Here is a 12,493-nt window from a genome sequence, read left to right on the forward strand (position 1 = left end):
AGCACCTCTTTCCTCTTCCATCCTTTGTTCTGCCTGTATCAATTCAAAGAATTTGGATCCTTCGGGCCAGCAGACTGACCACAGACACCCTGCAGTCCGTACAGAAGCTGTTGTACATTACACAGGCAGCAAATAAAAATGCAGAGCAACACCAGACTTACTGAGGACGCTTCAAAGCCTTAAAGTGACAGCTCCAAGAAAGCCAACCCCAGGCACGTGGATTACCTGAATATGTTCAGTCCATTGCACTGAAACAGGCAGATAACTAGAGCGACTCAAACAATTAGCTGGAAGGAGTTAAGCCCTGAAAACAGAAATGTCCTAATTTGTATATTAAAGAACAGACAAATTTGCATTCTTTCTAAATGAGTGTGCTTTTCAGTCCTTGGCAGTTCATTTGGAGTTTTGAATTTACGGCAGGAAACAATATAGATTATGCTTCAGACAGCCACAGTTTATTTCTTGAGACCATTTGCAAAGAAACCTAAAACTTGCATTAAGATAAAGAGCATCTAATTGATCTGGTACCGAGTAATTTGAATTCAATGCTACCTCAATTTCTGAAGCTTACACCAAGCCATTTCAAAGTATTTAAACCATTCTGCAAGCATTTAGACAGGAAGCTTTTCTATACTCACCCTGGAGGAAGTGATGGCATTATTGATATATGTCCTGCACTATATTAAATGTGGCTGTGGAGTTATTTATGTGCTTTTCCTGACTTCTTTTGACACAGGAGTTGATTGCAGTGCTGTATGATTACGTCTGCATCTCTGAATCTTTCTTTCTCAGCTGGAAAGTCTCAAGTTCCAAGCTGGGATTCCCTCTCCACCCCCTTCTCATATACTTAACTCTCCTTCTGCTGGAAGTGTCTAGTAAACATCCACAAAAACCTCTTAGGTTCCACAACAGCAGAGAGGGAGGAAGTGGGCAGGCTGCATTTTAAGAGAAAAAAAACACATTTTCTTAGCTGCTCCCTGATTTTTGAACTGTGCACTGGAAGAAAACACTTTTAAATTATTGTCTTTTTAACTATGGACCCTTAGAAATCGATCCCAAAGGACCGGGTATTTCAAGTCTTCTTTATTTTTATTTTTTAATTGTTTTTGTCTTGAATACTCTTTCTTATGATCGTTATCAGCCCTCCTCTCCTCCCTCGGCTCCCAGACCACCTACAGACAGAAGCATTGTTCATTAGTAAGACATTTGCTGTCGGCTAAAAACAAGCATCTGTGTACTAGAACCTATCTCATTTCTGGTTTATGGGTTGCATCTAATCCAGCACAACCCTCATATGTTGGGAACTATGGAGCAGACAGGGGAATATGTGCTCCTCCAGCCATGGACACTTACGTAGAATAAAATACCTGCCACTGGCACCTGATTTCTAAGCCAAAGGCTATCTACGAGACAGTCCTGTGATCTCCTGCAGCCAGGCATGCCTGCCACTACCCATTCCCTATCACCTTATTCAGGATTTTTGCAGATCAACAAAAAGATTAGAAGACAGCACCCTACAGCAGAGCTCAGATGGCCGAGAAGGCTTTGAGTGACCCCGGCGCAAAGTGCTAGTGCTTGGAGGGATACTAAAAACCCTCTGGTGACTGGCTTGTGTGTTTTATTCTTGGGTTTAATATTGAACAAATCACCAGATTTAGATTCAAAAAGGAACGTTTTTGTTTGTTTGTTTTGTTTTTTCCCCAAAGACCTTGGCTATAAGCAGTTAGGGACCTCCTTCCTTTACTGACTGCATAGAGCAGTCCCATTGCTAAGACTATTTGGGTATCTCCTCACTGCAGGTTTCAGACACTGCAGGAAACCAGGCCATCAGCAAAGCCCTCAATCTTTTCCACTTTTAACTCGTACATTTTAATTTTCTGGCTTTTGAATTTAGGATATTTCAGACATCATTGGGCTGTGCTTTATAGCATGTGTGTGTTGGAAGAGAAGACAGGCAATGTCCTCAGAGGTTTCAGAGTCCAGAGAATGGGTTTAATGACTATGTCCTTTACTGTGTGGATATATTTTTGTGAGAACGGTCACGCTGCAGACTGTAGGAACCATGGGCATCCCCTGGGATAACCCTCGTACACTTATCACCGAGTCCAGGCTTCTGGAGATCAATGTGCACTCCCACTATCGGCATTAGGCATGCCACAGCATCGTGTGGCTGCATTTGGTGATAGCCTACCTTCTCAGTGGCAGCCCATCAAGAACAGAAGATACCTAAAGATGAGGAATCCGCCTCTCTTGACAGTCTGTTCCAGTCATTAATCTTCTTTCACACTTGTTGTCAAACACTGTGCCACATTTCCCACCTGAATTCAACTGGCTCGTGGTTCTTGCAATTCCCTCCCTGCCCAAACTGAAGAGCTCGTCACTAGTCAGTGTTTTCTCCCCATGAGGAACACTCTCATTAAGAGCTTTTAAATCTTACCCTCTATTTGCCCAAGTCTGTGCACTGATTAAAGCAGCAAAGATTTAGGGGACTCAAAGCCAAAAGTCTGCAACTGTGAGGGAGCTCAAATCCAAGCACACGCTTCTCCATCAGGTTCATTCCTGCAGAGCACAGGGAACTCCATACAGTGAATCTGATCAGAGAAAGGATGCAGGTAAAGACAAAATAAAAGCAAAACCACACGCAGAAAACCTTTCTCAAAATACCCAGCCACTTATTACTTATGAAGCTTTGTTAGGCCCAAGTGAGCCACATTTGCTGAAAGAAAGGAATCAGAGTGGAAAAGCGTGACAGTCTGTGCAAAGACATTCCCAGGGGTCAGTTTCATGCATGGAAATATTCCTACCAAAGTTGATTTTCTGACAGAAAAGATTAATGCCTTCCATCTTTTACAAAAGGGGAAAAAAAAAAAAAGAAAAAAAAAAAAAAGGAAAAATAAGATTTTCACAAAAACTAAGGAGCTACAAAAACTAAGGACTTTTGACACAGAAGAAATCTGCATCAAAATGAATGAAAATGTCAGAGGTGGAAAGTGGGGAGATGCACTCTTCTTTTTGCTGGATGTCTGAAATTCCGAGAAGAAAAGTGCTAGAGGAGCTCCAAGTTTCATTATAAAAGTCAGCTTAATGAAACACAAAAGAATTTCAGGCAGAGCCCAAAACCGATGGAATACCCTCAGATGCTTACAAGCTATTTAAAAACATAGTAAGGCATAGTAAGATGTTTAAAAACAAGGCAAAAGGCTTACACAAATTAAAAGAGAAAAAAACAAAAGCAGAACTTGTAAGTCTCCTTCTACCCTCCACCCTGCCCCTGCCTACCTCCAAAGCTGCTGTTCCTGCGATAAAAGGAGGATTTTTGGTCAATACTGTATTTCAAAAAAATGAAGGACTTCTCTCTGTGGACCACCTCCCTGGGCTGCACGTTTAGCTGCTGAAAGACAACCTGGATGAATGGAAAGGGAGGAAGGGATTCAAACCAGATCAACAAACAGTTCGTTTCTCAGCTGTTCCTTGATTCCTCCCACCTCCTCTTTTATGAACATTTGGGCTTTTTTGTTTTTCTTCTGGTTTTGCTGAAGAGAGCTGGGAGCCCATTAGAGCAGGGGGATTAAGAGAGTTGAAGTAGGATTGAGTAATAAAATTGCTGTTAAATAACAGCAATTATGCAAGGCAGATGGCCCCAACGAGAGAGCACAGTTTCAAACGCGCAGGGACAGGAAGCAGAAGTAAACTCGCTCTGCTTTAGAAGCCTCGTTTGTGTCCGATTAAATCATCCCAGCCGCCGATCGCTAGAGAAGAGCTGCCCCAGGAGGGTTAGGACACGGGGCAGAGAGATGGAGGCATGCATTTGGGGAAAAAAAGGCACTAAATGGCAAGTTTAGTTGATGTTTAGCCTAGGCTGGAAGTTTGAGCTGAGCTCTCTGTGCAGCCCACGGTACCACCTACTTGGGTATTAACCTGAGCGCCTGCAAAGGAAGTTTTAATTTTGCTGCCACCTGGGAACACCAGGGCAAAATCTGGTTATTGAACTTAAAACATTAATAATTAATGGCAGTCACAATTTCGAATTGTGGCTTTTTTTTTTTTTAACCTCTGAAATAAGGCAAGGAAGGGAGCTACTTCCCTGTGCACAAGGTAATATCTAAAACTGCTTTTTCTGTTAAATGCAGTACAGAATCCAGCAGCCTGAGGGTGTATGATTTATTATTTTTTAATTGAAGGTAGCTGGCCAACCTCCTCTGGTATGATCGACGTAGCAAAATGAATATTTCTCTTCTTGAGATTAAAAATAAATGCTGTAGAAGTGGGGGAAATAAAAAACATCAAAACAAAGTGGAAAGAGGGGAGAGGGAACTTTTAGCCCTAAAGTAGTAAGAGGTGAGCCAACCCCTGGCAAACTCAAGCAACAAGATACCCATGTAGATATGTGTGTATATACACATATTTCACACACACATACATACCCACCCACACAAAGCCAGCTAAATACCCTTTTTTATTAGTCAAATGGTGTTGGCCAGCTCCCCGTTTTTCCCTGCTTTACCAAGAATGCCGATGGCAAATGTAATAAATAGTTTAGCAATTAAAAATTAAAATCATTTAAATATACATACAGGAGATTTATTTTCCCTGTGATAAAAACATAAGAGTAAAGTCCCTTTTATTTCATTTGGCTTGCTTTAATTCTCAGATCCTGATTTAATGCAGTGAACAGTTTGGCAAGCAAACCCCAGTGCATCTTGAACACAAATCCCAAAGACTCCTTAAGGAAAGCAGAGAATCAGTGTGGACAACAGGGGGTTTTACTGTTTTCAAATTGAATACCATAAATATCCGCAGCACAGTGAGGGACAATGAACAGAGTGTCCTTAGAGCTGGCATCACAGTGTAGGATGGAGAGATGTCAGGCTAAGTTAGCTTTCCATCCAGGTTTTTGTCAATCTGTTTCAAAACTGGATAAAGTTTCCATTAAATAGTATGAAAAATCTGGAAAAAAAAATGTTTACTGGAAGATTATATAGCACACATTAACTCATGCTCAACCCAAGCTATTGGACAGAGATGAAACTGGATAGTTTGCTTACACATTCAAAACCACAGATTAACCTGAGGGACTAGCAGAAGCACAGAACTTTTCCCTGTCTGCTAGTTAAATGAAAATATTCATACTGATGAAAAAAATCTTAAAAATGTCATTTTTTGCACCAAATATAAAATTGTATAAAGTTTAATTAAAGGACATTTTTCCTTTGCCAAATATAAATTTTACAAGTTTTTAATAAAAAAAACAAACTTGAGAAAACTTTCAAAACTAGAATTCACTTAAGTTTAATAAAACGGCAAAAAGGCCAAGAAAGGAGACATACGCTCTTGAATGAAACTTCCCATGTGAAGGTGTAGATGTGGAAAAAAAGAGGTTTTCATCCAGTTTATCACACTACAGAAGACTCGATTAGAAGTCCCCCAGCCCCTTTTGAAGAAGGATGAGTGTTAACCCCTTGCCCTGTGTTTCCCATCATGTCCTGCCCACTTTGTCTTCATTCCAGCTCTGTACAAGTCCTCGCCACCCTTCCATGGGCTCCTGCCTCCACTTGCTGGGCAGTTAGTCATACTTTTATGGGGTATAAAACAAGCTCTAAATACATCAAACCTTGTTTTAAAAACAAGGAAATTAAAAGAAATTAAGTATGTCAGTTCGTAGCAGCACATAAAAGAGCAATCTCAGTTTACCCCAAACACCACTCTAACTGATTGACTTTCTTATTCCTGGCTTCATTCAAGGAAATGAGGTTTGACTGTCGAGTACTCATCTAAATCAGCAGGGCTTACAGAAGTGCTCTGGGACTGCAGCGGGTGAAAGAAACCGTCTTACTTTGTATAATGGGAAACAGTTTTTGCTGAGTTATAGCTATGCCTCCAAATTTTTCAATGTCTAGATAATTAGGAATTCAGAAGGAAAACTGATTACCAATAGAAGGTTGTGCAAAGTGAGATTCTACAGCAATTCTTTTTTCTTTAGATATTGGTTTCCTCACTGTATTTTCTAACATGAAACTCCAGAGCAGTTCTCTGAAGCCAATAATAAAGCACACAGCCACCAGAGCATACCAGACACATGCCAGGTTCTCCACGATGGAGACAAGCACTAGAACAACGTCTTGGCCAGCATTCTGTGCTTTGTAGGCAAACCATCAACACTGAAATGCCTAAAAATATGCCTAATGAAGGCATTACAGTTTATTTGGGTCACAGAAGGGTGCTCATTTTTATAGTTTTGTTTTTGCAAAGACAAAACATGTAAAATTAACATGGAATAAAAGAAAGAAAAAAAAAAAAGAAAAGAACCCACATCCTTACTTTTTTTAGACCACTTTCTAGTTCTACAACCCATCAAAACACAACACTTCGATTAATTTTTAGATCAGGACCACAGCAGTCCATAAAAAAAGGTGGATGCTCCCTCTTTTACGTGGGATTCAAGTTGAACAGATCTGAAAGATGATTGCAGTGGTACTGTACTGCACATGCAGCCACAACCACACGCTGGGAACTTTAGTACATCAAGATAAATGATGAGGTACAGGTGAGAGTGAGCTTAATATGGAAAATAACCAATGGGACCACCAGGGTAACCAGAGGCTCTCTTCCCCCAGAGGCTGCATGCCTAAGCACCATTACACTAAACAAAACCCATCAAAATAGCATTGTACAGGTCACAAGATGAATTAGAAATAAACTACCCAGCTGATTGTACTCTAACCTTACAAGAAATGTCCTCCTGAAGACTTGTGGTCATGTGTTCTCAATAGCTGCCTTCTGAACAAAAGTAGTATGAGAAAAAAAAAAAATGGTTAAAAGCAGCAGAGGCTGTGAATAACAAAAGGAGACACAATGAGAACTCATTTCTAGCTGACCTACCAGAATGGTCAAACAGTCTTCATGGGCAGAACTACCTCCATGGCGACCCAGCACTGATTCAGGGAATGGAGAGCCAAGAAAAACCCTCACTGCTGCTGCAAGACTTTCGCTCTTTGTCTTAAATACTTTTAGGGTTTCTTATTGTTGGCGTGTTTTTGTTACACAGATCTCCGTATGAACATGTTCTTCACACTGGCACAGAACCTCAGATTTTTCATAGTTACAAGGTTGTCCCAGAAAGGAATTCAGTCCTGAATTACTCTTCTCGGGAATGACTTATTTGTACATGACACAACCTGTGATGTCTAGAAAACACATAAAACATTCTTGAAAAGAAGTCATTTCCTCCCTGGACAAAGCCATAAATCCTCTGACAACATAAAATCTACAAAACCAGAACAGAGACTGGGATTACGCATAGGAATACCTGGCTCGGTGTTGAAGTCTCTTTTCTTTGAACTATGAACAGTGTGACACAGCTTAGACTACTGTAAACATTGACATAAACATTAACCAAGAAAAACTCATGTCTCGAGGAACATGCGGTCTGAACATCTGAATGCACAGGAGGGCCTTAACGAGGTGCTCTCCTTACCTACTGATTTCAATTGATTTGTACACTCTCCATTCCACACTGGTGAAGATTTCCTTCTCCTGAAATCTACTGCGTGCTATTTCACTGCATGGCATGCATCTACAATCACTTTTTTTCGCAGAAGAGACTTGAGCATGCATCAGTCTAACGGCTAAAGGGAAACCTCTCCTGAACTCAAGCTGTTCCTCATGTGCTTGATCTTCTATGTGAGCTGAAAACGCAAAGAGAAGAAAATTCTCAATCACAACACAAAACAAAGACAAATATCCCTACAGCTTCTATTAAGTGTGTGTGTGGAAAGGCACTGTAGCCAATATGAGTGGAGCAAGAGAGTGGTATGGGGCAGCAAGCAGCAGATTTGCCATCTCAATCCTTTCTCAATGTCATTTCCAAGTGATAAATTATTACTGAACAACCATGCTAAAATGTACAGGCCTTGCTTTATTTTTAGGCTTCCATTTGGATGCCAAACTCTTTAAACATCACCCAAGTCTGGGAAACACTATTAAAAAAGAAACTGAAGCGTAGCCAAATTCTTAGCCTGTCACAAACATTGTATTCAATAGCTGTGGTTCGGTTTGCATTGTACTTGTGCGTCAACAAATACCCTAGAGAAAAGTGTGAATTTACATAAAGTGCAGTACTTACCAGGGATAACATTCCCAGAAATTGGGTGTGCACAACCCTTCTTTTCAGAAAAATGTTACCCTGAATTCAATCATGTAGGATAGCTACATCCCATTCATTAATACATTAAATTATGAACCATATATTGACAATAACCATAAATCAACTCAGCTGAAAAAAACAAACACAAAACAACCCCTCCCCCAGTAAATTTCATACTTTTCTAAGGCATGCATGCATTATTACGATAATCAGGTTCTAGCAAACACGTATCCTTTCCGTGCTATCTTATAAAATTTGAAAAGGCATTTTTTGTTGAAATCAGTATCACATTTCCCATAAGTTTCGATGGAGAGAGGCGTTCACCTTGCTGTTGCAGGTTGGATAACAAGACAGATATCACGAGTTTTGCAACCCAGCTTTTTATGGTTGAATTCCAAACTGAGGTATTGCCACAAATAGCTGGACAAAGATGACAGGAAGTACTAAAATGGAGAGAGCTCAAAAGAATTGTTCACATTTGTTTAAAAAAAATGATTTCATAAATTCATCGTACAAAATAGGATTTGCAGACTCAAAAGCTTAACTATCACATTTTCCTTGTACTGGAAATTCAGATAATAACATTATCTACGATTGATATCTTCCTTACAGACTTAATCTTACTTCTCGGTTGACAGCAGGGCTTGCCAGATAGCATCTGTCTTCAAATACTTCAGAACTACACTGTTACACCACAGTCCGGTCAAACTGTACTCGTTCCTAAAGTAGAGAGCAACTTAGAGCTGCACTATTCATAAATACACATTTATTTTTCATTAGAAATGCATAATTACAGCATTTAAAAGCATTTTCCCCTAGAAAAGTAGTTAAGCAACAGTACAAACAAAATTGTTAGTCTTCTGCAAATACATTTTTCATTACACTGAACAGAAAACAACAGCAAATTGCTAATACTTGCAGTTATGGGATTTTTCTTTCTTTTTTTTTTTTTTAAATATTTTCCATTTTTGTTATAAACACCATAGCAAATAAAAAAGCTGTTTAAACAGTGAAAAATATTTGAGCTCTTGATCTTCTATATGTGGTAAAGCAAGTATTGCAAAGCAGCAATACACTTCCTAAGATATTTGCAGACATTCAAATGGCGTATTTCACAGAAGAAATGACAGGATGAAACATTTAGTCTCACTGTTTCGTAATTAGTTCTCTTTCCAAAATTATCTTTTTTTTTTCCTCTTTAAATATACCTAGGAGCAGGCCGTGTAATTTTTCTGAAGGGCACGTTCTCAACAGCTGCAGTGACGTAGCTCCAATTGCAGTAAATGGGTCTGACTTATTCCAGGTGAGCACGAACAGATCATCAGAAACCTGCAATTTGCAGGAGATGTACGAGGTGCGACCAGTAGTCTACCAGGCATTTCCATTTTCCCGTTGCTGCATGAGGACTACAGCACTTAACTTCCCGCTGGGGTTCACTGGCATCTCGGTTCACACAGCTTGTCGCAATTTTCTTATTGAATTTGGATTGCTCCGTGTTCTATCTGCATTTCTGGTTGGATTGCTGACTGAAGGGTATCGGCGCCCTGCAAAAGGAAACACGAGATCAGGAAATCAATATCAAAATATTTTTCACTGACGCAGCCAAAGGAACATGAATGGATTATACTAATACAAAGTTTCTGTATGTACCAGTACAAAATCAGCATGAGTAGCAACTCTGTGCCAGAGTTGAAATGGGAACGTGCTTCAAAAGGCACCAGAATGACCAGAAGAACAGAATGGCTTCGTACAAAGACTAAGGAGACCAATGTCTTTCAGGCTGGAAAAAAGAGGGCTGGAATAATGAAATCATTAGGACCTATAAAATCACGAGTTGCACGGAGAGAGCAAATAGAAAAAGTTATTTAAAATTCTCTTGTCGGAAAGGAACCACCTCTTAAAAGAAACAAAAAGAAACCTGTTTCTTGCCCAACAGGTGCTGATGCCACGGACGGTCTTCTCCCAGTACACCCCACGTGCTGGCAGCTCAGGGGCTACAAGCTGGAGCTCAACAGTGCCAGGGAAGAAAAGTCCATCAAGGACACTCACAGAAAGGCCTGAAGGAAGTCCCTGAGTGACAAAACCGTGGTAGGGAAGGACAGTACAATTATCTGTTTGCCCCATGCTTGTAATTTTCCCTGCTGGTGGAGGACACGGTCTAACAAACTGCTGACCTTACCCCCGCAGACACTCCTGCTCTGTGTGAAATGGGAATACTGCTACCAAACTGAGTTTTTTCCTCAAAATTCTTCCTAGAGGCCTCAGATTCTACTCGCTTTCCAAGCAAAAGCAGTCCTCATGGAAGAATTTAAAGACAATGAAACAGCTTGAAGAAGAAGTCTCATTAAGGATGAAATCGCCATGTACTTTGAAAGTATAATCCCGTAGCAAACTGTATTTTTAACCAAGTTAGTTGGAGTACAAAAAAATGGATTATCGAGCACGTCCCTCCTGTACAGCTATAAAATGAAGAGCATTTCAGAACAGCTGTATTGGCTTGGATAAAGTCCATCACACCCAATAATCCTTCCCCTGATAGCAGCCAATACCACGAGCATAGATAAACTACAAGAAAAGGGCAAGCACTTAATGATATTTTCCTGCACACTCCCACAGATTCCAGAGATCTGCCCTTGATGGATTTTCCCTCCATAAATTCACCTAATCGATGCTTTATATAATGTCCTGGATACAGAAGTGTTTCTGGGGAGACACTTTTTTTTTACAATTAAGTCTTGCCCGAAGCCCTGCTTTATGCTCTCAGCCTAGTATTGAAACCTGATGAACCACCAAAAAAACAGGGATGGAAACTCAGCTGGATTTCCTGTCCTTTAGCTTTTATTATACCATCACTACTTATTTATTCAAACAAAACCGTTGGAGGTTCAAAGTTATAAAGCACTGCTTCTAAACTAAGGTTTTGTTGTGAAATTTTTGCCCCTTCTTTTTCCTTTGCTGCTAGCAATTGCACAGCACAAGACTTTTTCCTTTTCAACTTTATAGGTAATTTGGCATTTATTTACACACCCAATAAATTAGTAATTCTGATTGCTAAATTTGTTAGCAGGTAAGTTTTAAAGTGGCCATCAAAGTTTTCTTTCCTATTAGAAGGAAACTTTACTGAAGTAAAATAATTCCCAAATAATAGTCATAACAGCAATACTGAATATTTATCCAAAGTTCAGGCCAGAAGTAGAAGACAGCCCAAAGAGATTAGAAGAACAATTGAGGTTTGGAGTTGTGCTTTTTCCAAAGCTAATGAAATCTAACACCAATATATGAAATTTGAGCACAGAATTAATCCAAATATTCTCTGCTGTCATCACATTTTGTACTTCTAAATTCGGCAAGTTGGTATAAGCAAGTATACTACTGAGACACAAAACCAAGCTAAATCTAAGTCTTGAAAAATAAATCTGGTCTCAAACTATGTCTCTGTATATGCATTCGCAATTGTATGCCTGCAAAAAAATGTTGTTATATTTGTAGCTTGTGTTTATATATGCGCTTTAAGGGCACGAAGGGACTTTTGGAATACCAGCTATTAATAATTCTGTCCACAGTTAATTTGCAAATGCAAAAATCATGCTTCATATACTAAATTGAAGTGTGCATTACTATCTGCTTCAGCTGAAGTCAGAGAAGGGATTCATTTCAAATAGCCTCACTTTTACCTTCAGGCAGAGCTTTCAAGAAAAAGAGGTGAGAAAACTGGCGTCTTGTTCTCAGACATTCAATAAAATTCATATTTGTGGTGTTTCAAGCATGGAATTTGCATAGGGCATGGCATCCAACTCAAGCAGATAATTAACTCCTCTTTACAAAGGATGAATTGATAAATAGATTCAAAATCACTGAGAACATCTCAGTACCTTGGCAAAGAAGCATATGAAAACAGATAAAATCATTTCTACAACCTGAGAGATCCATTTAAGACTTTTGCCTTCTGATAAAAGATCTTTCCAAAATGATGTACGACTATTTCAGCCAAAAACCCTACTGGGTTATTCATATAGCTCAGGGTAACGCAAATACCAAGTTGGTTTCTCCAATTCATTAACAGACCCTTGGTTTTCAGTTTGTGTAAACTGAGGAAATATTTATGGTAAACTTATTTTTAGTCTGTTTTTCCTTTCATACTCTTCTTATTTCACATTCCTTTTCTGTTTCTCTCCAGCTTTGTATAAATCTGTGGTTAACCACGATTTTAAAACCTAACACGGTGCAAAGTGTCTCTGAAGAGAAAAGTAGCTCCTTTGGTGGCTGCCAGCTGTGTGGGAGACGGATGCTGATGTTTACAACCCTAACCTCCTGCCCATCAGAGGTGGGAGGCGAGGAGGGAGGACAGGC

At 39.7% G+C, this 12,493-nt stretch overlaps 2 protein-coding genes across 5 annotated transcripts in view; both read right to left on the minus strand.

Annotated features, from left to right (window-relative positions):
- The window catches only part of ZNF469 (zinc finger protein 469), a 212,027-nt gene extending 210,876 nt beyond the window's left edge, over positions 1 to 1,151 (minus strand). Inside the window, exon 1 of the mRNA XM_068693679.1 lies at positions 639 to 1,151. The gene's annotated coding sequence lies outside the window, so the exon portion shown is untranslated. The remainder of the gene's footprint in view (positions 1 to 638) is intronic.
- Positions 1,152 to 7,895: 6,744 nt separating this feature from the next.
- Positions 7,896 to 12,493, minus strand: part of BANP (BTG3 associated nuclear protein) — a 145,918-nt gene continuing 141,320 nt past the window's right edge. For all 4 annotated transcript variants that reach the window (XM_068693683.1, XM_068693682.1, XM_068693685.1 and 1 more), the window contains one exon: positions 7,896 to 9,687. In XM_068693683.1, coding sequence (XP_068549784.1) covers positions 9,616 to 9,687 — 72 coding nt within the window. In that variant the 3' untranslated portion in view covers positions 7,896 to 9,615. The remainder of the gene's footprint in view (positions 9,688 to 12,493) is intronic.

Source organism: Anas acuta, chromosome 10 (assembly GCF_963932015.1).
Source record: "Anas acuta chromosome 10, bAnaAcu1.1, whole genome shotgun sequence".
NCBI lineage: Eukaryota > Metazoa > Chordata > Aves > Anseriformes > Anatidae > Anas > Anas acuta.